At 38.5% G+C, this 26638-nt stretch overlaps 4 protein-coding genes across 7 annotated transcripts; 2 read left to right on the forward strand and 2 right to left on the reverse strand.

Annotated features, from left to right (window-relative positions):
* The first annotated feature begins 90 nt into the window (after nt 1–90).
* LOC135640555 (S-adenosyl-L-methionine-dependent uroporphyrinogen III methyltransferase, chloroplastic-like) lies at nt 91–4207 on the forward strand. Its single transcript, XM_065155094.1, has 6 exons — nt 91–892; nt 1032–1109; nt 1999–2068; nt 2150–2219; nt 3323–3530; nt 3647–4207. Exons 1-6 carry the CDS (start codon nt 314–316, stop codon nt 3851–3853), a joined length of 1212 nt encoding a protein of 403 aa, XP_065011166.1. The 5' UTR covers nt 91–313; the 3' UTR covers nt 3854–4207.
* A 145-nt stretch (nt 4208–4352) lies between these two features.
* LOC135640554 (probable receptor-like protein kinase At2g42960) lies at nt 4353–8003 on the forward strand. Its single transcript, XM_065155093.1, has 7 exons — nt 4353–5586; nt 5879–6518; nt 6602–6706; nt 6832–6954; nt 7029–7407; nt 7501–7695; nt 7782–8003. The coding sequence occupies exons 2-7, from the start codon at nt 5887–5889 to the stop codon at nt 7857–7859; spliced, it is 1512 nt and encodes a 503-aa protein (XP_065011165.1). The 5' UTR covers nt 4353–5586; nt 5879–5886; the 3' UTR covers nt 7860–8003.
* Nucleotides 7805–8692, reverse strand: LOC135640556 (glucan endo-1,3-beta-D-glucosidase-like). Of its 2 annotated transcripts, none has more exons than XM_065155096.1 (3): nt 8401–8692; nt 8099–8333; nt 7805–8014 (listed from the first exon to the last, which is right to left on the reverse strand). In XM_065155096.1, exons 1-3 carry the CDS (start codon nt 8494–8496, stop codon nt 7983–7985), a joined length of 363 nt encoding a protein of 120 aa, XP_065011168.1. In that variant the 5' UTR covers nt 8497–8692; the 3' UTR covers nt 7805–7982. The 2 variants fall into 2 exon arrangements, with proteins under 2 accessions (XP_065011168.1, XP_065011167.1); XM_065155095.1 differs by having other exon boundaries at nt 8099–8345.
* Nucleotides 8693–12617: 3925 nt separating this feature from the next.
* LOC103989210 (carboxyl-terminal-processing peptidase 1, chloroplastic) lies at nt 12618–25317 on the reverse strand. 3 transcript variants are annotated; one of them, XM_009408008.3, is made up of 13 exons: nt 24826–25317; nt 23343–23462; nt 22181–22318; nt 20797–20901; nt 20551–20719; nt 20274–20350; nt 17763–17807; nt 15408–15491; nt 14212–14250; nt 14062–14124; nt 13861–13990; nt 13729–13790; nt 12618–12911 (listed from the first exon to the last, which is right to left on the reverse strand). In XM_009408008.3, the coding sequence occupies exons 1-12, from the start codon at nt 25276–25278 to the stop codon at nt 13735–13737; spliced, it is 1479 nt and encodes a 492-aa protein (XP_009406283.1). In that variant the 5' UTR covers nt 25279–25317; the 3' UTR covers nt 12618–12911; nt 13729–13734. The 3 variants fall into 3 exon arrangements, with proteins under 3 accessions (XP_009406283.1, XP_009406284.1, XP_018683222.1); XM_009408009.3 differs by lacking the exon at nt 12618–12911 and adding an exon at nt 13319–13550; XM_018827677.2 differs by lacking the exon at nt 12618–12911 and having other exon boundaries at nt 13574–13790; nt 24826–25316.
* Nucleotides 25318–26638: the final 1321 nt, after the last annotated feature.

The raw sequence follows: 26638 nt of genomic DNA on the forward strand, positions 1-26638 counted from the left end.
GCCAATTTGACTGACGTCTTTGACTTAGGGAGATGTGCCCATGTTCTTCTAATATATACAGATACAGATACTTGTGCATTGAACTTGGACCTCTCATCCTTCTCAGGAGGCGCAATTGAGTCCCCTGGTCCTCCGCCCCTTGGACGCCACCAAAGAGCGAGCAACCCCTTTCGTGCCCGCGCTTGCTTACTCCGTTTTCGCTTCCCCTTTCTGCCTTCTAAATTCTTCTACTTTGTGGTGCCGCCGTCGGATCAAAGAAAACCACAGCTTCTTAACACCTCCCCATCCTCCCCTACTCAGCGCAACGACCGCAATGGCTTTGGCTTCCGCCTCCGCCGCCGCTTCCTCCTCCTTCGCAACGAATCCACAGCGCTTCTCCTCTTCCAAATCTCATCCCTCGCCCAAATCCCCTCCTCCCCCCTTTCCCCTCTCCTTCAACATCCGCCCCTCCCGTTGCCCCGCCGTCTGCTCCTCATCCGCTTCCTCGCCCTTCACCGAGGCGCACTCCGCTGCCAGGTACCGACGAGATAGCTGGGTCTACGAACCCGCCTCGTCTTCGCCTTTCTCCGCCCAATGCCATTCCAGCAGCGTTGACGACAGGGAGAACGAGATCGCCCTTCAGTTGCCTGAGCTTAAGAAGCTCCTCGAAGCTCTCAGGGAAGCCAGGCAGGCTGGCGGCGGCGACGGTAGTGCTAGGCCGGGGAGCGTCGCGCTGGTGGGGACGGGGCCGGGGGATCCGGACCTGCTGACGCTTAAGGCGGTGCGAGCGATTGAGAAGGCCGATCTCATCCTCTATGATCGGTTGGTGTCCAATGATGTGCTGGGTTTGGTCAGAGCTGATGCTAGATTGCTCTATGTCGGAAAGACTGCCGGGTACCACAGTCGAACTCAGGTTCGTCACTTCTTTTTGAATTGAAGATCCTTCTTCTCAGCTCAGACTGTATTCTACCGGTTGCAATTAGTGACCGATCAAATGTGTATCATTTTCACTGGTCTCGGATGTTCTTTACTTCTTTGCTGTATTACTGTAGGAGGAGATTCATGAGCTGCTTCTGAGCTTCGCTGAGGCAGGTGCCAATGTGGTGAGACTGAAAGGAGGAGATCCTCTGGTGAGTTTTCTCTGCATTTTACTCGTTGTGAAGGATTAGGGTAAGCTACATCTGGACCATTTAAAGAACATCAAAGGAATTTTATTTCATTTTAGTATTTAGTTTAAGTGCATGGATATTGATAGTGATGTTGGTGATCACTAGTTTATATCAGACTGTTCCAAGTATATCTGTGCTTATTCCAAGTATCTTCATGTTGGAGTCGTCTGATGTGATCCTAATCCTGCAATGTTTTGAGAGGCCAAAATTATGGATATAGAAAAAAAGTTACAACATCCCCTTTTCTCTTTGATTCTTATCTTGCAGTTCATCTCTGACTATCCAATTAAAGCTTAATAGGATAAGTGTAAATGTTACCTCAGGACACTATATTTCAACCTGGTGATGTTCATGAAAATATGAAGGGATTTTTGCAAAAAAAAATTGTGCATGCTTCATGATGCTATGTTAAATCTTTTATAGGATGTATATGTTGGTTGATATATTATTACGCTGCAATAGTCGAAACTAACATAGTTGAAGCTAGATTGAGAGAAAATGAAAACAGAATGACTGTCATATATGTATGTAGGGATGGAGTTTCAACTTTCAGCTATCTATTATCTTGGTAGGAAAAGCCCACAGCTAACTGATACTTAAGACACCTGATGCAAGTCATTTTTTTTGGTCACCCAAGCAACTTACTCCACCTAGCTTCTTTAAAAGAGAAATGGAGAAAAAGTGGTTCTGTCAGAAATTGGGGCATGTCCATACCTAAGGTTAAGAAACACTGCCAACTGCTGATTCATACTTGTTTCTTGCACAAACTTATAATCCTTAACTTCTCTTGCTGTGGATTGGGCTTTAAGTTTGTCACAGCAATGATTGCTGATTGTACATTTTATTTTAGATATTTGGCAGAGGTGGAGAGGAAATGGATTTTTTACAGCAACAAGGAATCAGTGTCAAGGTTATTCCAGGTATGGAAACTTCTAACTCAACTAACTGTTTATATGAATTAAATTTGTTGACCATGTGTGATTATATTGTCATTTATTCAGGAATAACTTCTGCTTCTGGAATAGCCGCAGAGCTTGGAATTCCACTCACACACAGAGGTGTTGCAAATAGGTAAGTGTAACTTTACCCAGAATGATTCATTTGAATGATTAAATGCAATTGCATGTTTCCTGCTGAATTCTATTAGCTTCGTTTTTCCTGAGGGCTGGACATGTTATCGTTGGATGCTTTGCACCTCTTTAAAACCAAAATATAGCGAATGAAGTCTCATCTTGAATGGATCAATTGTTAGTTGTGGTAGAATCGTGTTAGTTTTTCATGGATGCCTGTCTTTCTGGTGCCGTTTGCAGTGACCTGTTCACCTCTGGAACCAACTTGTGAATATTTTTTGAAGTGAAAATTATGATTATCAAATCCCTTTTTTTACAAACATATCTCCTATTATTTTTTGTTAGGCCTAGGTTATTGATTTCATTCCTGTAGATTTCATTATGCTGCCACACTTAGTTAATGGCTAATGATGTTGCATGGTAATATAGTTAATTTTGAGGGCCTTAATCAGTCGCAACGGGTTGCAATGGCCAAATTTGATACATCTGCTAAGGGCTCTGATGCCTCAACTGTGCCTCTTGAATTTGCAATTGTTTTTTTGACTGTTTTACTATTAGTCTAATCGTGTATTCAGATGTACTTTGGTTTCTCTCCTTTGATTTAAACTCATGAAAGGAAAGAAAAAGGAAACTCTTGTCCCAACAATAGTTCTCATTTACTCGTTTTAAGTTCGAGATGATCATCGTGCTGATTTGGCCATAGAATAAGCAGATAAAGTTTTAAAGACCTTTATTCATTCAAATTTTCATTTCTGGAAGAAACTTTACATGGTGATCACTGAATTTGTGTTTTATTAAACTCCATAGTCCATACTATACAAATTGCAAATCAAATTGATCTGCATAGGCTCCAAATGCGGTATGTCCATATCATTCTGGTTGTCATGAATTTTTTGTGGATAAAGTTTTTCATTAGTTTAACCACCGAGAAAGCAAACATAAACTAGTAATGTAGTTTTTTGTTATTTGCAATTTGATGAATTAGTTTTCCCTCTAAACACCTTTTGTTTAGTAATGCAGGTTTTGTCATCAGTTACTGCTCTAGCTAGTTTTAGCCATTTCATAAATTATGTTTGTATTCTTAATGTTTGTTCTTTACTGCAGTGTAAGATTTCTGACTGGGCATTCGAGGAATGGAGGTACAGATCCTTTATATGTCGCAGAAAGTGCTGCTGACCCTGAATCTACTTTGGTTGTCTACATGGGTTTATCGACCCTATCAGCTCTTTCTTCAAAATTGATAAATCATGGGTTACCGCCAAATACTCCAGCTGTTGCGGTGGAACGAGGTACTACACCTCAGCAGCGGATGGTAAGTGCTCTAGTAGTTCCATTGAAACAATAAAATCAGTTTATAAGATTACTAAAAATTTGATTTGTGCTGAAGGTATCTTCCAATGGTAAATAGATTATTGTCCTTTATCACAGGTATTTTCCATGCTGAATAATCTTGCAAATAAGGTTAGACTAGCAGAGTTAGTTTCCCCAACTCTAATTATCATCGGCAACGTCGTGAGCCTATCACCATTTTGGCCTCAATCTTCTGAAGAAACTGTCATTTCCCTCGGAGAAGATGCGGAAATAGGAATAGCTTCGTCTTTTTCACAGATTTGGAACTCTGAAAACATTGTGTGATGGCTCTATGCTCCCTCTTCAAAGCAATAAATTGGTGTGATGGCTCTTCTATGCTCCCTCTTCAAAGCAGCATGCCCATCCAAGTGACCATGTTAGGATGCCGAGAAAAGATAGTTCATCATCAAGATGGAGAAGGCACCTCAAGAGTTTCTTTTAGTACATTCATCAACACTGTAATCGGCCATTTTTAACAGATAAATGAGCTGAATTCTACTGTATTTCTTCATTTTGAGTGATAGTTGAGTGCCATTTCCGATGTTCGTGATGAGCGATTTTTATTTCTTTTTTTTTTGTTGAGAAATTTGGGGGCTTAGATAGAGAAAAAAAAATTATATTCTTGGAGACACTGCAAAATGTATCACTCTTATTTATTGAAGAAAATTTGAGGCTTACAGAGAAGAAATCATTCTTGGAGAAATGCTCTCATATTTACTGTCAAATATAAACAATGATGCAGTATGTTCTCCTTTGCCAGGTCGAGAGTAGCGGGAAGAGGCAGATCAATGGTAGATGCATTGACTGCAGGAGCCCAAAGGAAGCTCGTGACGCCTCCTCGCATAAGGACACTTTTGTTCCTCTCTCCCTGTACATGACATGAGAGTGAAACCATGAAAAGGAGCACATCAATGGCGAAGGGGAATCCAGAGCAACTTGGCGGTGAAACGGGCATGCAGTCAAAGCCTGCGGTAGAGGAGGTCGCCATTCAACCTCACCTACAGCGAGAATGTACGTGAAATCTAGCGTGTGGTTCATATGATTCACCTGATTCTTTCCATTCTTTTGTCACGAGAGCTGCAGCTCTCTAATGGCGTCGACGTGGGGAGCATGTGACCAGAGTGCAAGAAGACGATGGACCATCATAAGTAATCATACCACCCACAGTTTTTCCACAGGTTTGTGGAATGACAGACTGTAATAACCATTCACAGGCTTCGGCAATGGAGGTGTGCACAGTTCATGTCGAGCAGAGAGAGAGAGAGAGAGAGAGAGAGAGAGAGACATCGATGCATCTTCTTCATGGTAACTGTTGAAAGGTCTTCCTCGTGCTAATGGTGTTATCACAAGGCAAGCTTGCAGGAGGGACGACAAAATTGTAAATGTGGAGTTACGCCAGGCAGCAAGCTGGATTTGGAGTCTTTTGTCCTCTCGTCGTCTTTCTCTCTCGATCCTCCTCATCCTCATCTGCATCTTCTCCCATTAATCCCATATTAGTGCCGGGGTCTTTCCGTATCGGGATTGCCTCCCATGCATTCCTCTGCTTTGGAAGACAACCCTGCACCCTTCTCTCGCTTGCTTTCCCTCTACTGCTCTCTTCTGTTCTCACGGCTTTGCCGAGCTAGCTTTCTCTCTCTCCCTTCAGCTTTAAGACCACAAAGAGTTCTTCTTCTTCGTCTCGCCTCACCTTCCTTTCGAGTAAAGGGAAACTTGATTGAAAGAACAAAATCCTGAGGATTGATTCCTTTAGGGTAGGAAATACTTATTGGATTGATTTGGACTCCATTTAGTTCTTACAATCATTCTTTCCATAGATCTAAATCCAACTCACTTGTAATTCTTCTCGAATCTTCACAGAGCTACTCTTTGCTTCTCACATTTGCTTTGGTTCTTCGATTCTTCGCTCGCATCTTTTCTTCCCAGTTTTACTCCGTCGGCTTCTTTAAGGAACCCCCCGTGGGCTGGAAAGCCCTTCACTTGGTCACCGAAGCATCATCAAGATTAGGCCATCAAAACTGGTACGTCTCTTTCTCATCTACTTTTTTTAGGATCTGTTACGTGATCAGCAATTTCGGATTTTTAAGGACGAAACCGATGTATCGCCGATGTTCCATCGAAAAGCCTCGGTTTTGGTGATTCACTGGCAATGAATTCTTTTTTTGGTGCTGCAGATTTGAGTTATGTTTTCGACCGAAAAATGTCATGAATTTAGATATAAAATTCTGAGTTTGGCTTGCATCGTATACATTTGGGGGAAAAAGAAGGTGATTTAGGGTTCATGGAAAGATAACATCACGCTCTTTGTTCCAGGAAGGGAAATGTGGCCTGTTAATTCTCTAAATGCTGAATTATGGGAGAAGACACCAGTCTTTGGCCTGAGAGTTTGGGTTGTGATTGGCATCTCCGTTGGTGTATTGATTGTGTTCATCCTCTCCATCCTGTCCGTGTGGGTCACATCTCGCCAGAAGTCATCAAGGAGCTTCGACGAACTCCCGGTATCTCAAATCCCCAGTGTCTCCAAGGAAATTACAGTAGACAGAGTTGGACCACAGAGTGTTGCTCAGACTCCTCATGAGCATCGGACGCATTGCTTCTCCTCCTATGACTCCGACAAGACGATGATGTCTAGTGATGCTGACAACATGAGCCAATGCAGCTCAATTCACCACAATGACAGGGACGCAAGTTCATATTCTGGTGACGAAGGTAGCTCAGGACATGCTAGAAGACCACATTCACCATACAGCCTTGTTTCTGCGTCTCCTTTGATCGGTTTGCCGGAGTTCTCACATCTGGGATGGGGTCACTGGTTTACTCTCCGGGATCTGGAGAATGCGACGGATCGTTTCTCCAAGGAGAACGTGACTGGGGAGGGTGGATATGGAGTCGTTTATCGAGGTCGTCTTGTTAATGGCACTGAAGTTGCAGTCAAGAGGCTTCTGAACAATCTGTAAGTTACTGACTTCACACTGATCACAGACATTGTGCTTTCAGAATGATCAGCTAATTCTGTGCTCGATTTGGGATTTCCAGGGGACAAGCAGAGAAGGAATTCAGAGCGGAAGCGGAAGCTATTGGCCATGTCCGGCACAAGAATCTGGTCAGGCTTTTGGGTTACTGCATCGAAGGAACTCACAGGTGAAGAAATAGATTTAACTATGCTTTTAGAAATCTTATTTTTACTTGTTAAACTGGTCTGATAAATGCACGATTAATCGGAGACGAAGAAGTATGGCAGACTAATGAACTCCTAACATGTGTAGGATGCTTGTGTACGAGTATGTCACCAATGGAAACTTAGAGCAATGGCTTCACGGAGCTTTGCAACAACACGGTGTTCTTAGTTGGGAGAACCGCATGAAGGTTATCGTCGGCACTGCAAAGGGGTAAGTCTGTGACTTCGCATCGACACAAACATTAATGGTTGTTGATCGAATTCGGGCAATTGTATGGCTTGCAGGCTCGCTTATTTGCATGAAGCCGTCGAACCGAAGGTTGTGCACCGCGATATAAAATCAAGCAACATCTTGATCGATGCAGAATATAATGCAAAGATCTCTGACTTCGGATTGGCTAAGCTCTTGGGTTCAGGCAAAAGCCACCTTACTACCAGAGTGATGGGAACATTTGGGTGCATTGACGTCTTCTTCTCTGTGCCTTACTTAGATCCAAAGAACAATCCATACTTAAAACTCTCTTCTCACTTCAGGTATGTGGCTCCTGAATACGCTAATACTGGACTGGTGAACGAGAAGAGCGATGTTTACAGTTTCGGTGTGTTGTTACTGGAAACTGTGAGTGGCAGGGAACCCATAGATCATGGCAGGCCTGCAAACGAGGTAGAACAGATCTTTCGAATTCCTTGGTGGTGGTGTTGTTTCTCCTGCTCTGATCATGGCAATGTCGTCGTCTCTGTGCGTTTTATTTAACAGGTGAATCTTGTGGAGTGGCTTAAACAGATGGTCGGGAATAGGAGAACAGAGGAGGTGGTGGATCCAAATCTTGAGGCTAAACCCTCGACACGGGCGCTTAAGCGTGCATTGTTAGTCGCTCTGAGATGCGTCGATCCTGACTCTAGCAAGAGACCCAACATGGGTCAGGTTGTTCGAATGCTAGAAGCAGATGAAGTCAGTTTAAATCTTTCATCTTCTTTCTGTTTAGGTTCCATGGCAGAATGAATCACTGATGACCACTTATGTTCTCCACTGAGTAGGATCGGCAAAGCCGACGGAGCCATTCAAGAAACATGGAGATTGAATCTTTGAAGAAGAGCAACAGTTTGAGTGACTAAGCATCGAGAAGAAGAGACGTTTCAGAAGAGCCATTATATATGTATATTTTGCTGAGGAGAAAACAGAGAAGGAACATGTAATGTAAGTTTTGGACTCATCAGGCATGAGAACTCGGTCACTCTTCAGATGTATTCGTAGACGCAGTTACCGAAACCTGCAAAAGCGATGGGTCACACAGGCTTTAGTGCTGCAGATGAAGAAGCTGCTCATGAGAAGAAGACGACGCGAGCGCACTCACTGGGGTCGGTCGTCACGACGAGGGCCGAGTTCTTGAAGTAGCAGTTCCAGTAGTTCCGGCCCCTGGACTGGTAGTAGAGGTTCATGGCGATGGAGGCGTGGGAGATGAGGTTGTCTGGGTAGAAACATGCGCACCCCCGTTGCAGGATGCTGCAGTCCACTTGAGAGCAGGCGTAGTTCAGGTTCGCGGTGAGGGTGGCTTCGTCGGAAGAAGGCTTCGCCACGCACCATGTTTTCTGCGAACAGCACTAGGAAACAATCAATCTAGCCGCTGCTGAATGGGTGAATGGTTCCGGAATTTACCTGTCCCTGCGCCCGCGCGAGGGGCACAGAGAGGAGTAGGAGAGCGAGGTAGAGAGCAGGGAGGGAGAGGAAGGTGGATTCTGCTCTCGGAGCCATGGCCAGCGCAGGGGGGGAAGGGCTCTTGATTTGCTTTGGGTGAGGTGAGGAAGAAGAGAGGGGGAGGGGATTTAAAGGGTGACGGGGGCGGAAGCGAAACGGTAAGAGTCTGCAACGGCTATATTCTTCACCATTTGTCTCGGCGCGGAGGGGGAACAGGGAAGACGAAGCGGCGGCGTCTCCGAGAGAGACGAGAAATGCGCCGCCATGGCGACGCCGTTATGGTGTGAAGACGCCACCATATTTAGTGCAGGAGTAGCTGCAGATTGAGTCATTATGTCACTCGATTCGCACGTTTCCGGTGACATCGAGTAGATTAATTATATATTTTTTATAATTAATTTTTTTTTAAAAAATATTTTAATATTTATATTTTTTAAATATTATATTGATATCAGATAAAAATAAAATATTTAATCTTATTTTTTTTCTTACGTCATTGATTCTACTGATGAAAATACTATAGGGTTTATCATTACGATATTTTCATCGGTAGAATTGAAGACGTTCGTGAAGAGAAACGAAATTAAATATTTTATACAAACTTGGGAGTGATCGAGCCAACTACTAAATGAAATGAGCATGGCACCAACTCGATTGGGAGGTCCCAAGAATTTCTAAAAATATATATAAAAATATAATTTATAAATAATTTTTGAGAGACTAAATTTCTTGATTTAAAAAAGTTATAATAAGAAGAAAAAGATTTTGAAGTGGGAGAACATAGTGATCTCAACTGATTTGACCACAGAACATTATTTGACTTTCTCTCTCTCTCTCTCTCTCTCACTTATGGTAGGTTTTTTGAACGTTGATATTGTGAGAACGTTGGGGTTTCCACTGAAACCTAACTTGTTCATGTGTCATCGTCGACCGTAAGCTCCATTTTTGGTGTCATCTTGCGACTGGTCGTCTATTTCGGGCTGTATAACAATTCACGAAGTGGAATTGTGACCTTCACTGGATCACCAGTACTTTTGTTTTCCTCCTCTTCTTCTCCTCCTCTGATGCGATCGGTCGACCACCCGTTGCCACGACGAGTTCGTGACGCTCTCTCTTCCTTTTCAGCTCTTTTTGACCACTTCCTTCCGTCCCTCACCTAATCGCATTCCATCACGTAACCCCACCCGGCACCCATCAGACCATCGAGGTGGACCGAGCTTCCATTCATGGTGAAGAAGAGTCTAAATGACGGTGTTGACGAGAAATAGAGAGTCCCATAGACAACCGCGTGAGACTACATGTCTATTTCTCATCAGTCTCTCTCTCTCTCTCTCTCACCTTCCTGTCGCCTTCCATTCGCTGCTGGTATATGAAAGCCTTAGGAAGAGAGACACAGGCCTTCGTTGGGAGATCGATGGCAGGGAGGAAACGAGAGTGGTTAAGGAAGAGAACGGTGGCGATGACCTCCGGGAAAGAGCGTGGGTGGAGGCACAGGGTCCGCGTCTTCTCGGCGGCATGGAGGCGATGGAGGCAGCACCGCCACCCCGCCCCTCGCCTCCTTCTCCTACTCGACGCAGCCGCCTACTACGTTCTCTGGGTCGTCGAGGCCGTTGCCGTCGTCGCCACGCTCTGCTTCTTCTACCTTCGCTTCGGGTTCCGCCTATGAGTGAGACGCTCGTTTGGTGCATCGCGGCATGCGATCGACACGTCGATTACAAGGCCGCGTCGTAGTTAGATTCTGAAGAGAAACCATTTGCTGTTGGTCGCGTACGTCCTGTATCCGTTGTGCTTCTCTTGGATGCTATAATTGCTGCACATTAAGCTCGCTCTATATCTATATATTGGAAGAGATGCAGCTATGGAAGAGAGCACATTTGCATGGGAACAAACTCGGAATGTGTTGTTTTGATGTTGTCTGGAAGTTTAACTTGGATTCCATATTGCCTCATCCATTTTGGTCCCTCCACCAACTCTTCATAGTGTTTAATCAAGAAACAAGAGCGAGGAGAGAGTATTGACATCTGTTCTTCGAGTGTTGTAATGTCTAAAGGAGGAAAAGGGATTTGATTGGTTGGGAGGGAGGGAGGGATTTTTATTTTGACAAACATGATTGTATCTTATATCTTAGTATTCCAATTTTATCGAAGGATAGAAAATATATGTATCTTGTATTGTGTTTCGGTTCATCCCTACAAAACAATGATGCATTGATTCCTGTCTGAGTTTAGTGTAAGATTGATTAAAAATAATGATCATACAATTTGAATAATTGTGATTAAGGATAAGGGTTGCTTGTCCCCATAGCACAATATATATATTTTTTTACCTTAACTATTATTACTTGGATTAAAAAAATTATGTAGTATCTAGGTTATTTTCTTATTCTTGATGAATGCATCGAAATGTTTTGGTCATGTCAGACATATTAGATTTTTTTTTTTCATTTTAGGTGGATGCACCACACACAAAAGGTAAACAGTAGTCGAGTCGAGTACTTTGGATGTTTTTTTATCTTCGAAGGATGCATCACGTATAGAAGAGATGCTTTAAACGTGTTAGGTGCTTTGGAATTTTTTTTTTAATTTTATAGGAACACGTTATTGTTGTTATTGTAGAAACACATTGTGTGACTTACAAGTCAAGTTGGGTGTTTCAAATATTTCTTTTATTTTGAACGAATGCATCATGTATCAATAAGATGCCTTAGTCGTCTGTCGTACGAGGCACTTCTTTTTTTTTTTATCCTAGATAAATATATTTTGCATAGGTTCATGGGTTCTTATCGTAGAGACGTAATAGAGGGAGCACCACCACCACAACCCTTGCATCCTTCTCCTCCTCGATACCATTGTTTACTATAGTCTATGGGTCATTGATGCTATTGTCATCGTCGTCATGCTATATTATTTGCTCACCATTACACTACGGGATTATGTATCCGACACAATGTTTATTTCAGAATTTTGATTATTATAACTCGTATTAGAAAATGATTAAGTAGTATTTTAATCAAGCAAAAAGGATGCTTTGGTCGTGCTCGGTGTAGTTGATATTTTTTCATCCGAATGAATGTATCACATGCAGAAAACATTTTGATCATGTCGAGCATATCAAATATTCTTTTTTATCTTGAGTAGATGGATCACAAGGATGCCTTAATCATATTGGACACTTTATATTTTTTAAATGGATGTTTCGGTTACGTTGAGTGCTTCATATATTTGTTTAGCTTGGGCAAACAATAACTCGCAAAAGGGAACACTTTAGTCAAAGTCGAGTGCTTCATATCTTTTTTATCCTCGGTAGATACATGATGCACAAAAGATATACTACGATAGTCTTCAATATTTCAAAAAGTAGTTGACTTAGATGGATCGGGATGTTATAGACTCAGATGGGCGGAGAGATGATTAATCTAGATTCTCGAGATGATAGAAGATGAGATTAAGGATATTCATTTTTATCACTTCTTAGTGATATATTTTTTTTTGGACACGAAAGCTTTAGTTATGTATTTCTTTTATCTTTGAAGTTGGCGTTTTCGGAAGTTATGTATTTAGTGAAATATAGATGTTCGATGCCTATTGATGAAGGTGTGGATTAGTACAAATCGATATGTTTCTATTATTTTTCAAATCTTGTTATTGTTTCTCTTGACATAATCATCATGAACATATACCTCATGAACATATACCCTACCTTGTCTGCTTTGAATCTCAAACTCTTTCGCTAACGACCCAAAGCATCTGATTGAGATGGGAAGAAGGTGAGAGTATAGTTCTCAATGTTGCCTGATAAAAGTAGTTGAAAAAACTTGATACATGAGGATGCTAAAGATGACATGTAAGATCATTTATGTCTTGCCGCCACCAGCGCGCCGGCCACCGCGGAGCCGAAGAAGGAGGAGAAGGAAGAATCCGACGAGGTGGGGCTCCCTCCCATCGTTGTTATACCACGAGCCAAGCAAAAGATGGGTTCCTTTTTCCTCGCCTGCTAACTGTTTGCTCATTTATCGTGGGGGTTTTTTTTGGTGTTTGTGGTGGCAGGATATGGGCTTCTTCAGCTTGTTCGATTAGAGAGGCAGTTGGGCGTTCAGCATTTCTTGGACGTGACCATTTCTTTCTTTTTCTTTTCTTTTTCTGTGATCGAATATTGTTTATGGTGCAATGAACTCGGACTTCATGAAAAGTAGTTTTCATTATTTTCATTACACCAAAATCAAATTAGGAGACTTGTACTATTTTGTGTATTATGCTCCTGGGAAAATACGATTGAGAACAGGCACTGAAGGTGAGCAAGGTGGGGTGTTGTGTTCTTCGACTCCCTTTTCATCGGGTTACTACTACTTGAAACCAGGGCCCAGTGTGATGAGCAACCCCATAAGCTAATACTACAAGTATGAAGAATTAACCGGAGAGTTGATGATATCAAGCTCATTTGTTGATGTTGCACGCTTGAATCATTTGTTGCTCCTACCGAAACAACAAAAAGAAAATGTTAAGGAAACCATGAGCACTATGGTATTAGTATATCAGTGATCCGGGGAGGAGGTATATATCTATCTGATATTAGTATTAGTTGTTGACATGCTAATTGTCAACCCAGTATCACTGAAAAATTAAATACATGTTTGGCGTCAAACTACTGATTATGTGTCTGAAAATATTCATCAAGATGGCCCTGGGAATTCTATTTTTTTTTAGTTAGTAACCATCTGACTTCATAGATTTCTTAATTATATCATTTAATGGAATGCTGGTCTATTTACCTTAAGATCCTTTCTAAATGATCATTTTAACTTGTCTATTGATGTATGTATGCTACAAGGAAAATATAGTTAATAACAACCATAACTACGATCTTATAGTTTATATGAGAATTGGCAAGTTTAAATTGGAGATCTTGATAGTCACTTCAATGAGGTAATTCTAGTAGCTACAAAACTCATTTAGCATGGAGAACCTCTTGAACGTAAGGTTCTCCATGCTCATTAAAGACGAGGACGTCTACACCTTTGCATCATATGTCAAAATCAGGTGAAAGAGAAGCCAACAAGAACCAAAAATTTATGAAGATTGACCCATTTTTCATAGCTTCGACTGTCGACGTACCTACATAGGTTTAAACTCTAGCATGAAAAGCAGCAGTTCGATGAAATACTATTATTATGAAAGAATACATCAAATTTGTTCTAGAATTTATTGTTATATCAAAAGAACAAAGAAATTCATCAAGCAGCAGAAATGATATGATGAATACCCCAAGCAAAAAAAAAAAAGCAACACGCACCTGCATTCAACTTTTGTCTTGAGTGTGGCATTGGGAAAGATAATTGGTCACTTCATTCAAAGCTGCAATTGCGCATTTATTAGCCATTGGATTATTGTATTGCCTTTTTCTATGGTCGAATAAATTGGTTACCTGGGAGGCGTCGGAAATCAGGTTCTATTCCATCTCCATTAATGTCCTTGTAATTTGGTGTGACATATTTTCCAATGGTGACAACCACACCAGATCCATCATCAAGCTCATAAACAGATTGTATTAAGCCCTGCATGTCATTGGTTGAGTGCACATCCTGATGTGTGGAAATAGGCATAGAGAAGGAAGGCTTGTTCAAACCTTGCCAAAAGTCCTTTCTCCCACAAGAACAGCTTTGCAATTATCATGAAGTGCTGTAGCAACCTATAAAACAAGTTGTTTCATTGCACCGACGCACTTTAAGCATGAGATCTTTATCATCATAGGGAGTAGGAGATTTGGACAACTTACTATTTCACTTGCACTTGCAGTCCTGTTATTTACCAGAACCTGCATGAAAACTGTCATTGATTAGCCTCCATGCATGTCATCGTTGAGCTCCTAAAAATCCAGGAGAAAAAGAAGTATGCAATAGGTTATTTCTCAAACAACTCATACAACATGATGAGGAGCACAACAGAGCTTTAAGTCTTATTCATTGCCTCACATATCTCGTGGATGTAGAATGTAATCTGCTAAAAATTATTGAATGGTAAGCATTCTATGCAGTCACAAAAAAGAAACGTGGGTAGGGATATATGTACATTTCACCAAACAAAAAATTCAAGAGATCAGTAAGTTTGGGTATGTAATTGTTCAGAATGATGAGAAAATTTAGTTTGGGCATGCAATGACAGAAGTTTATAGGAGCCACTGTGCAACTTATGGATTTTGTAGGAGATTAGAATGTTCTAAAGCCAATGAATGGGTTCACAATACTAATCACTATGCTCTTAACAGAGATAACAATTCATTCTTCTAAGAGTAACTTTCAAGTACCCCATGAATTTGTTCAATTTATAAAAGGATGTTCTATGTTTCACCATGGAAGTCAAATATTGGCACGTGATTAAACCATCCCAAGGAGTATGATGACCTCACCAAGCAAATATCACCTAATAAAGAAATCAAATTTTGCACATGCAAAGACAATCAACAATTGAAGGAAGAACTACAATACCCACCCATGAGGCTCTCACCTTAGCAAGAATGGGCATTGTAACAACTTTTAATTAGATTCTCATAAGAGTCTTCCAAGAATATTGCATATCCTATATCGTGTTAGCTTAGTCAATTTTTATAACAATGTATTTCAAGTTTCCTTCAATGGCAATGCAGTCATCTCATCTGAAAAAAAGCTAAGTTGCATCCTATATGACAAGTTTCAATCTATAGTATATACTCAAAAAGCCAGAACTGTAAAAATGTTCAATACCAAAGAATAGTGAAGGTTCACAGCAATAAGAAAGTCAGTCAGTGTATCTACTCATCTCACTTGTCAAACTATGACATTACATACTTCACTAGGATTGTTACAAAAATTAGCCTATGGAGTACTGTACAACTATGGCTTTAGAGTTCATGGTATCACGCGAACAAAAAAAAATGGCTAACATTAAACTATGTTAATTAAAAGCAAAGAAACAAGACTGAAAAGAAAAACATACAATCAGAGGACTGGTAATGAAGGGAGAACTTTCTGCAACAATACTTTTCTGGACTTGAGGATCCCTACCGACTGTATGGATAACCTGAAATAAGCCCAAGACAGTAAATCATATTGTACATACAACAAGAATAGAAATTTAAGTTAAACCTTCCAAAATGTAGAAATATTAATATTTAAAATCATAATATAAATTTCATCTTGAAACTACTGTATAACCAATCTAGATAAGATTTGTTCAAACAAAGCTGAGAAAAGTATGACAGAAATGCATGTTCTTTTTTTTTTTAATAATACTTAAATCATTTTTCCTGTGACATTGACCAAGATATTAACCTTTTGCAAGTTCTTTTTTCCATTAGTGCAATAGGGTTGTTATGATAGAACCAAGATCTATCATTTTGATCAGAGGTTAAATAAATCGTCAAAACAATAATTAGCCTAAAAAGATTAGGACATTTCTTAGAAAATGGAATCTCCATGGATGTGAATAAAATGAAACACTTTCTTTCATATATTCGTACAATTGAGAATTAATTTTTTTTGTTGGAAGAACGAAGAATTAAAGAAGCAAAATATTTAAAATTTGTATCTTATTTAATTACAACCAATCCAAATAGTCAATCAATAGTACTAATTGCTTTACTTCCTTGGCCCATACCAGAAGCCATGAACAAAAACATAAATAAAAAGATATAATTTTCCTCAATATAAATGCTCTTATTGACCCATTCACTTCCCTGCTGCCTAATCCAGTATATTGGACAACAATCAAGCATCCAACTTCTAAGTTTAAAACACTAAGGCAATTTTGGGAATTCAGGTTAGGAAGCATAGTGATGAATGAAGATGACAAGTGCTATATATATCAACAACAATCACACAAAAATTTGTGACAACAAGGTATAGGCAAACAGAGCTACTCTCATGAACTTACTGATTACAGCAACATAGTCACTTAAGTGCAATGTAGTGATAAACTGATTAAAAACCCTTGTAAGATTATTTGTTTTTGTAATAAATTGAAGTAGGCAAAGCTTCCAAATTTTATGTTGGACATGAATTAAATGGATTTGCAATATTAACCTGGATGTGGTCAATCCCAACCACTATGGACCAAAATTGGCAACATTCAACCCAAAGGCACCAAATTGCCACGGATTTGAGATCTAGGCCTCAAAAACAGTCAAAATCGGCACATGCCAATTAGATCAGCAGACACATCAATTCCTGGTGATCCCAGTTGGATATGCCAAAAACAATGGCTTGAAAGAGACCAAGGTAAGAATGGAGATATTTAAGAACTAGCTCAAGAGACCATTTCAAACATCACCACAAGTCCAAACTTCTTTTGTCACACCTTAAAGTATCCCACATTGCATTTTTGGCTTAAGTTTGTGATAGTATATGTCACTAATCACCCCCCAAAGAGCAACCTTTGATTAAACCTTTTTGAGGCTTAGCCAACATGGTAACTGAAGCTCTGTCACTATCCAATACAAGATTCGTAACCATTCATGGTTTGTAGGACATATTGGAAAATTTTGCATATTCGGTGAAATTTTGGTTTGACAGAGATGAGTACCAGGTAGGATAGCATTGTTGTCATGGACCATAGGGCCTCTGGACCCCACATCACCTACAAGAGAACCTATTAGTCCACGCACCCCTGCTTTACCTACAGGAATTTTTGACAGACTGTGATGTGATAGAATGTGGCATGTGTTTGACTTGATGAAAGCATTAGGATCTAGTTAAAAAGATTGTAACATCTCAAAATAGTCCCATCTTGCCTATATGCTAAGGATTTTGCAATGGAATTAGAGTCACCACTCACCTCAGAAACAACCTTCGGTGTATTCCTTTGGGGGGGCTTTTTGAGTTGCGACATCTTTAGGGATCAAATCCAACTAAATTAAAGCTTAAGCCAGATCAGGCCCCACTCGAAGCAAGGAGTCAAGATTCTAGCAGTCATCTATTGGTAGTCTTTCCTAGCAAGTAGGGGCATTTCTATTAGATGGACTTCCTATCAGATAACAACACTTTGAGAAAACCACCTAAGAATTCAGCAACTAAAAATCATAATCAGGAAGAATTAAAGGATTTATGGGAAAGAGAGACAACTTGCCTTGCTCCCAAGTTTCTTAATGAAGCTACCATCCAAATGAACCTCAAGTTACATTGTCATGGTCTGTGAAACCATGCCAGCAAGAAAAAGATACTATGAGCTTGAGGAAACTACCATCGAAGACATAGGAAAAGAAAAGAACGCAAGAACAATAACAAAAAAGTGTTTCTATTTTAATGATGATAAAAATATTATAAAATATATTAGCAGAACAATTTGGTTACCTACCGTTTCTCCTTTGTTCAAGAAAAGCTTCGAAACCTCAATTCCAGCCTAGGAAAACAACTACACTGTTAGGTTTGAGAAACCAAAAAATATCAGTTCCACTGTCTTTCAAGACCAATATGCTGATAAAATGGCATGTGACAATTAACAACATACAAGTTGCTAGGACATGTAAAATGAGTTTCTATAGAACACAAGATACTGAAAATTAATGATACACAAATCAGGCAGGAATTAAGAAAAGCATAAAAAATTAATGATCAGAAGCAAATTTTACAGTACTGACAAGGAACTGTAGTATAATGAAAAATTGCATTCCATGAAGCATATTGATATGCTGTAGTGCTTATACTTGTATGCCATCAGTGCATACTGTTCCACTCAAAAGTCACACCATAGAGATTACATGGAAACATAATACTCATTGACATAAAAGGATGGTTATCTATCTAAAGGAAGGCTTATAACCAATAGAATCAATGAATTTTTTCTTTATTTTCTTTCAGTTCTCCATTAATTTTTTTTCCTTAAGGTGCAGCTACACACGACCACTTCAACTGTAACATAACCTTTTACAATCAATAAGTTGACTGTAGAAGGGTGATGATAACAATTTGTAAGAAAGTTTACAGTGTTCAACCAAGATCCTTATTGCAATGACAACAGCATAAGGGCCCCTTTTCTTTCCTTTTGCTCCCAAGTTTGACGAACTAAACTAGTAAACTTCAACTTTTTTGTAACTTCTACATTCCAAATTTTTACACAGTTAGATTGCTCTAGATTTTAGATTAAGTAGGACTAAAATTGAATATATGAGATGCAATTTTAGTAATACTAGGAATAGACAAAAGAATATAGTTAAGTTGGATGGGAAAGATATTCCTTTAAGTAGAAACTTTAGGTATCTTGAATTAATTATTCAATAAAATAAAAAAATTGATTGTAATAACAAGATGGTTAAAATGGCGAGGGAGCGTCAAGAGTTTTGTGTGATCACCGGATACCTTTGAGACTAAAAAAAATTTATAAGATAGTTATGAAACCAATTGTGTTTTATGGCTCTGAATGTTGGACAATTAAAAAACAATATATAAAAAAAATTTGTGTTGTTGAGATCAATGTATGAAGTTACTAGAAAAGATATAAAAAAAATATTTTAATTTGTGAACAATTGGGTATCGCTTTAATAGATGATAAGATGAGAGAGAATCATTTAAAATGGTATGAGCATGTGCTTAAAAGACCTATGGATGCAGTAGTTAGAAGAAACGAAATGATTAAAGTTAGTGGTAAGAGGAGAGGTAGGGGAAGATCTAAAAAACCTTAATAGAAATTATAAATAAATATTTAAATATTCTAAACTTAATTAAATATATGACGTTTTACATATCTCAATGACGATAAAAGATTCATGTAGATCCCAAATAGTTGGGACTTACGACTTTATTATTGTTATTGTATGGTCTAAGCCACATTCTAGTATTCTACATTTTTAAGGTTTCCTTTAGCAGAGGTCCATGTTCAGCCAAAAATCCCAATCAGACAGAACTACCAAAAGGTAACTATCTTATTACCTTGCCTAAGGAAAACTTATCACTCTCTGGGTCTTTATATTGTGCTAAGATTTAAAGAACATTTTCAAATACAAAAATATTAAATGAAGAAGAGTGGGAAATATCAAATTTGATATTCAAGAAATTTCCATAAGAAAACAACGAGTTCAAAAGAATCAATTTCCCAAAAAATTTAAAGATAATATAACAGCTCAAGAAACCAAGTTGACAAGGGCATACAGGGAGAAAAAAAAATCTCTACTATGAATTGTCAAGTATAATGGTAAATTTTTCAATGTTACTTCAAATATAGGGGATCTTTTAACACCATAGCACTGACAGCAGAGATAAAAGTCTCGTTCAAGTGGGGTAAAAGGAAGTTTATACAATATTTCTAAAACAATCTAACTTCTATACCAGTATTGACACATGGCCTTCCATGGCCAGTGACATAAATCACCAAAGATGAGTCTCATACATGTAATGTAACACATATAAGATACATCCTATTCAACCTATTTAAAAGTGTGACCGGTGACATAAATCACCAAAGATAGAGTCTCGTACATGTAATGTAACACATATAAGATACATCCTATTCAACCTATTTAAATGTGTTGTCTGTTTGCAGACAATTGAACCCAATCTAAATTGGACAATTCTAGCTAATCTAAACTGATCTTACACAAGAGAGAGGACAAACCAGGCATGTTACGGGAAAACCAGGATACTTTGGTCAATCATGATGTGGAATAGTAACAGTGAATTTATTTCAACTTTCAATCTTCTCGGCAATAATCCAGTCAATAAGAGTTGCCAACAAAGATGTGAAATAATAAAATCAAAAATCAAGTAATCCATCACTTCAAGAATGATAAAGTTTAATAGTTTAGTTACAGCACTGACTTTACTGATTAAAGTAATTGGCTGAGTGACCACAAAGACTTGGAAACTGGTATACCTGCACAAGACCACCAAGATTATCCTTAAGATCCAAAATAAAGTACGATGCCCCAGCAGTTTGAAGACGTTTTAATGCTGCATATGGAGAAGTATATAAATCACAACTCCAAATCCCTATATAAACTAGGCGAAGTTGAAATTGAATAAATGACTTTTACTGGAATATCCTATATATGAATGCATGACTTTCCAAATCAATTTGAGGAAATACTAAAAACATAATAAATTCATTATTATACTTTTCTGAAATTATTAAAAGCAGGGATCTGGCATACCAATAACCAAATCTTTTTTTGCCAATGCATTGAATTCTTTTATATGTATGTATCCAACTGAGATGTCTCCATCATCAAATTTTTCCAGACGATAGAAAACAGGAGAACGAGCAACAAGTTGTCTTTCAACCTTCATAGACTGGATAGGGCCACAATTTCCATGTTTAACCTACAAGTAAGGTCAGATGAGTTTGCAATTTATAATAATTCCATCGAATTAATCATATGCATTGATTGTAGCACAACCTCAATTGTAACAAATGTTTCGTGTGGACCTTGTAGCAGAGAGGAAACATCAAATGCCGACATCCCTCTTACATCTACACCATTAACTGACAAAAGCTCATCACCCTTTACAAAAACACATAAAATTGAATGAGCAACAATAGTCAACTAACGCTGGAAGAAGCACCTGCTTTCATCATAATAAGATAACCTAAAGATCAACATAATCCATGATAACTAGATGAATACTTGTAAGACAAACAATACTGTAAGGTGAGACTCTAAATCAAGATCACGTGTGTCAAAAGGAACACATAAAACTAACAAAAAGTTAGGATCTTCCACGGACCACAGTTTAGCTCTCTGAATATATCCATAGGAAAAAATATAACACATTTTGCATACTTCTATCTTATATTGTTCAAATATGATTCCATTGAGATTATTTTGTATACAAAAGTGTGAATTTCAATATCCTGCAAGACATCACATGCAAATAGCCAATCCTACGACTTCCATCATGCCATTTCTCATTAAAACAATGAGAAGAAGATGAGTGTTCAAGAGATGCAAACATGTACTTCAATTTTTAATAAATATCTCCAAAACTGGAGAAGAAACATATAGAAGTTAAATCAAACAAAATAATAGATGTAGTTTTTAAGTAGGAATATCTTAATTCTCTGTGATTACTTTCTCTTTAGAATGTAAAATAGAACATATGCAAAAGACTGTCTGCTTCTCATTCTATTCTTTATATGACAAATCACACATTTGTCACATTGATAACCAGATCTATAGTAAATTGCATAGCTCTAATTGGAAGAAAGAGGTTGTCATATACAATATTTTCAACAACAATTTTCTACTAATGCAGACAAAGAGCAGTGGAATCTTTGTTATGAATCGCCATGTATTGCTACTCAGTACTTAGTAATCAAAGCAATATACAAGGACTAAGTCACAAACTGGAAAAAGATCAATTGCTAAATTTAACTGTAAAACAAAGTGATATAAACATAATGACTCCTGGTCCAAATTATTGCAAAAAATATATCAGTGTACTCAATCCCCCCAGTGAAATTAAGAGGAAACAATGAGGAATTAGAAGTCAAAATAAACAACACCTTGGGAGAGGTAGGTTATATGTTTCAACCATATGACATGATCCTTTGACTGGTATCAATTTCTGATGAGTAATAATCAAAAGTACTTGGGGAATTAATTAATAGTTATATGTATTATATAGTCAAATGACAAGGATATCTAGAAGAGGATTATGTTTCACCAAGGTAACTCTGTTTGCCTGTCTAGAACTACACACTACATTGACCATATAGGTGAATGACAAACATATGCAGCATGCTCAACTGACCTAAAAAGCATAAATAGAATGAAAAATTACCTGTCTCACTCCAGCAGAATAAGCAGGACCATCTAGTATAATCCCCAGAACCTTCATCTTTACAGTACCTTTATCATCAGGAACTTCCCTCAGATTTATTCCAATCCCAGTAACATCATACTTTGCCATCTTTGAGAACTTTGATCAACGATAAAAGTACCAAATGCCAACAAACATGAAAATTGCAATCCTTGTCATTATACACAGAAATGAGATTGTCATGAGTTGGTCAAAAAGGAAGTACAATCTAAATTGATCCAAAGCAACCAGAGAATTCATTCAAAAGCACATATGAACAGGTAGATAATGTTGCTCAGTCACAAGTTTGACAATCAATGAATAATTCAGCTAGACTAGTAAAACAAAAGAAAATTGGAAAATAAAATAAAATGATAAATCAAGCAAAAGTTTAGCAAAGATTCATTAAAAATATAAAAGGAGTGATTACAAAAAGAAAATTATTTGATATTTTTTTATGAATATTCCTATAAATGAAAAAAAAAAGACCAACAATGAAATACCTCCATTGAGATATGAACTGACAGTTCCCATAGATTTATTTTAGTTAGACATATCACAAATTTAGTGCTAATTTACATAGCATTGAACTGACAGAAATAATAGTCTTCAAAAGAACTCCATTTTCAAGAGACGAGGAGCATGAAGTGCAAAGCAAAATGATAACATTGTTTGCACACTAGAACCAATTTGTATCTCTGAGCCCTATTACAAGTGCAACCTTGAAGAACAGACTATGCAAAGTAAAAGTGCATTATACAAAACACCAAGCATGAACCGGAAATATTCGCATTAAAGCAATGAATCTACCATAGAGTAAGATTCTAAGCACTCATCTAATGGTAAAGATACTCACAGAAGTGCATAATTAATCATTTTCAGATAAAGATTTGTTGATCTCGATTAAGTCTCAGCATTTCCCTCCTGAACTCTCTGGTGAAAAGTTGAGAAATGTACTCATGTAACTCTATTCTAGGTGTTAAAAGTTATAAGACACCTAATTTTTGGGCAAAATTAGGTAATTATTCACTTTTTATGATGACTTTTTCTTAATGACAACAAATTCATGATCAAAATAACAAAGAAAAGAAACCTGTGGACTATAGAATGACAGATCTGCTACGTGCTTATTAGCATCACTTACTTCTGCAGGAGAAAGAAACCGGGTATAGGGATCACCCAGACTAGCCAGCATCTTCTTGATTACATCATGAGCCCTGGATCTTGTTTGTATTTTGCTATCAAGGATGTCTTGTTTCTTTTGCTATGTCAACAAAAATAGTATTTAGAAAACATTGAAGATGCTCGTATTTATAAGTAGAAATGAAAAAAAGAAAATGGACTTTTGTCATATAAGCATAGTAACTAATTGAAGACTTCAAGTGTCAGATGTTCAAAAGAAGTCCGAGGATTTGATATGCTAAGCAAAATTAGAAAGGGTAATGCCATGGATGAGACTCGCATCAATATGAGGTCTTGGAGTGATCAATGTATATAGTATTACCCCAAGTAGAGAGCCTAACTTTGTACCTCAAAATCTGATCATCCTGGCTACAGGATAGTATCCTTACCATGGTGAGAAGACCCACCCTCTTATAAGTTGAGTGACAAATTAATATTGCAGCAAGCTTGCTCACTCGATCACACAGAAAATAAGAAATTTATTTTGTTATCTTACAGATTAAATGACCACAAACTTCTTCTGCTTGAATCATGTCATTCTAATCAAGTCCCTTCTGATTTTTTATTTTTACTTTCTTTCATTCTCTTTGTTAGTCACCATCCATTTGCAAGTGCTATGATCATTCACAAATAAAATTATTTCTTTCTAAATTATTTCTTCTAAGTATTCCTATCTTCTGGTTCTCTTTTTTGTCTCTCAAAACAAACCTTGAGTTTTTCTGAATAAACCACTTAAATTTGCTAATGGCGATATTATATTGCTACGTCTTCAATTATGGCATCTAGTACACCTCCTCTAAGACCTCTGAATGGTCAAGCCATTCTTCATGTCATTTCTTACTAACTTGGAAGAAGTTGAACACAGAATAGATAGCTTGAATAATTGAAAATATATGGAGATAATTGTGTTCTTGATGGAAACTTATGTTAAGCTTTCTGATTTACCTCTTTGTTTCCTCAGTTAGCAAATCCAATTTGCATAGCAGACATCTACTGGATAGGATGACAAGACACCCAAACTTAGCTACGCATTCTTTCTTCCAAACAGGGTGATCAATAGTGTCAATTAATTAGCAACTGAATCATAAATTTTGTTCCTCGTTTCTGTCACATACCGTATACATAACACTTGAATAACTCACCCATCTCATTGTCCACAAAAACTTTCTTCAAATGTCTCTTCTCCACTTACAATCTCTTCATTTCTCTCACTAATATATTGTATTAATATTAAAATAATTACTACTACGCTCGACCATAGTAATTAACGATATGACTCAGAACTACTCAAGAATACATGCCTACCACTGACTTGTTGATTCTGCATCAGATTACATCAAGATCAAGAAAACCAAGAAACAAATGCATCTACGTTAGCCCTGAAATATTTCTTCCCCTTAACCAAGAAAATCTTAGAGAGAGAGAGACGATAGTTCAAATGATACCATCCACTTCTCTGGGGACCAAGAGCGGCCCCCGGCGTCCGGAAGGAAGCTCTCGTTGACGACCTCCCACGCCTCCTCGACAAGGCCCTCGTTCGTGATCGATTCCGGCAGCACATCAGTGGAGGCCATCTCGCCATCATCTTCTCGACAGAGGTCCGAGGTGGGCGGCGGGAGATCAACCAGCGACGGAATCTCGACGGCCGCGGCGTCAAAGAGGGAAAGCGAGGCGGCGAGGGAGAATGAGAGGGCACCGGCAACCGCCCGGAGAAGAATATTCTGGAAGCATCGCGAGATTCCCATGCCGGGATCGTCGACTTGCTGTTTGCGACTCTTGATACCGAGAGTGCAATTAATGGAGTAGGGGGAGGAGGCCATCGATAGGGGCTGGGTTCTCGGTGGAGTTCGCGGTGCCGATGGCGGCAGGGGGAGTGAGCAAGAAGAGATCGACCTCATCGTTATGTTGTCCCGAGACGATTGGTTTCCTTCCAATCACTCGTATCGGTGGAGTCGCGAAGAAAAAGGAAAATGCCAGGGAAAAAATTTGGGCGAATTTCTTTAAAAAAAATAAAAAACTATTGTTTTTTTCTAAGAGCTACTTTAGTAAATCAGTTCATGGATTTTAGATGAATAACAAGGAGAATATCATCGGTTAATCCTTACATGACATATGATAAACGTTACTCTCTTTCTATTTATCCACTTATACAAAGGTTAAAGATAAAGATAAACAGTTATAGGCTTTATCGCTTACATAGATAAAAAGTTAACAAGTGATTGTTAGAGATAGTCGGAGGTTATCTTTTTATAAAATATTTCATCGATCAAATATAAAAGTTTATATTCAATACAATAGAAAAGGAGATCACTTTTTGACCACTCACGTCTGCACTACCAATTTGAACATCGAAGGGATTGAGTTAGGAAATTTCTCTTAATCTCGATCTTTGTGTATGTGATACCTCAAGAGCTCGATGTTTTTACTTGGGAGGTATCTCAAACAATCCTGCACGTATAAGTCTGGACCACGTAGGATTGACTAGGATGTCAATAAATTCTTCTTATAATATTTTTGGCATTAGGAGGGTTCAATGTCGTAGAAGCACTCGCTTATAGACCATCTCAATGAATGCTTCAGTAAATATATTTTACTCTTGAGCCACAATACTTGTGCCCAAGGTTGGTAGCAACCATTCTTTCTGCACAAAAGTGCATCAACCTTGATTCAGACATTGATACAATATTGACGTCTATTCAACAACTCAAGCCTCTCACCTCCAGGGATGACCCCGAGCAACATACTTATCCCCAATATGGTATTCTTAAATCTCACTCAAGAAGTGTAGATACGAATAAGTATGATGTAGGTCATCGCTTTGCTTTTTCTCCGGTTAGCCCAACAAGTGATACCATTAGCTCGGCCATAGTCACCAACTCAATTGCCACCAACACTAACACTCATCAACTTTGAAATTCAATGGATCGCACCACCACTCTACCCTACCTAAATCCGAGGCATAATCGGTGGAGTCGACGAAGGATTTCCTATGAGTCCAACTATAGTAGATAGACCAATATTTGGAGAAGATGTGATGATAATTATAATAATAAAAAGGGGAAGTGTTGATCGACCCCATCTCAGGTTGGTTACTATTCATCCAAAAGAAGCCAATTCCAATGAATTTTCGTCTCTTATCTTTGGAGGTGCTTGATGATAGTGCTAACTCAATGGAGCATATTATAGCCTTTCGTGCCCAAATATTATTGTATGATACTTCGAATACCCTAATGTGTCATACCTTCCTAATCACATTAA

This window comes from Musa acuminata, chromosome BXJ3-6, assembly GCF_036884655.1.
Source record: "Musa acuminata AAA Group cultivar baxijiao chromosome BXJ3-6, Cavendish_Baxijiao_AAA, whole genome shotgun sequence".
Taxonomy (NCBI): Eukaryota; Viridiplantae; Streptophyta; class Magnoliopsida; order Zingiberales; family Musaceae; genus Musa; species Musa acuminata.

Excerpts from the sequence above, each read along its gene's own strand:
- LOC135640555 (XM_065155094.1), top strand. The coding sequence starts at position 314 with ATGGCTTTGGCTTCCGCCTCCGCCGCCGCTTCCTCCTCCTTCGCAACG. Across the intron at positions 893-1,031 it reads GGTACCACAGTCGAACTCAG|GAGGAGATTCATGAGCTGCT; the intron begins GTTCGTCACTTC and ends GTATTACTGTAG. Across the intron at positions 2,069-2,149 it reads CAGTGTCAAGGTTATTCCAG|GAATAACTTCTGCTTCTGGA; the intron begins GTATGGAAACTT and ends TCATTTATTCAG.
- LOC135640556 (XM_065155095.1), bottom strand. The coding sequence starts at position 8,496 with ATGGCTCCGAGAGCAGAATCCACCTTCCTCTCCCTCCCTGCTCTCTAC. Across the intron at positions 8,346-8,400 it reads TCGCGCGGGCGCAGGGACAG|TGCTGTTCGCAGAAAACATG; the intron begins GTAAATTCCGGA and ends ATTGTTTCCTAG. Across the intron at positions 8,015-8,098 it reads CGTCGTGACGACCGACCCCA|GTTTCGGTAACTGCGTCTAC; the intron begins GTGAGTGCGCTC and ends TCGCTTTTGCAG.
- LOC135640554 (XM_065155093.1), top strand. The coding sequence starts at position 5,887 with ATGTGGCCTGTTAATTCTCTAAATGCTGAATTATGGGAGAAGACACCA. Across the intron at positions 6,519-6,601 it reads AAGAGGCTTCTGAACAATCT|GGGACAAGCAGAGAAGGAAT; the intron begins GTAAGTTACTGA and ends TGGGATTTCCAG. Across the intron at positions 6,707-6,831 it reads TGCATCGAAGGAACTCACAG|GATGCTTGTGTACGAGTATG; the intron begins GTGAAGAAATAG and ends TAACATGTGTAG.
- LOC103989210 (XM_009408008.3), bottom strand. The coding sequence starts at position 25,278 with ATGAGGTCGATCTCTTCTTGCTCACTCCCCCTGCCGCCATCGGCACCG. Across the intron at positions 17,808-20,273 it reads ATCTTGGTGGTCTTGTGCAG|GCTGGAATTGAGGTTTCGAA; the intron begins GTATACCAGTTT and ends TTGTTTTCCTAG. Across the intron at positions 14,125-14,211 it reads CTGCAAGTGCAAGTGAAATA|GTTGCTACAGCACTTCATGA; the intron begins GTAAGTTGTCCA and ends CTTGTTTTATAG.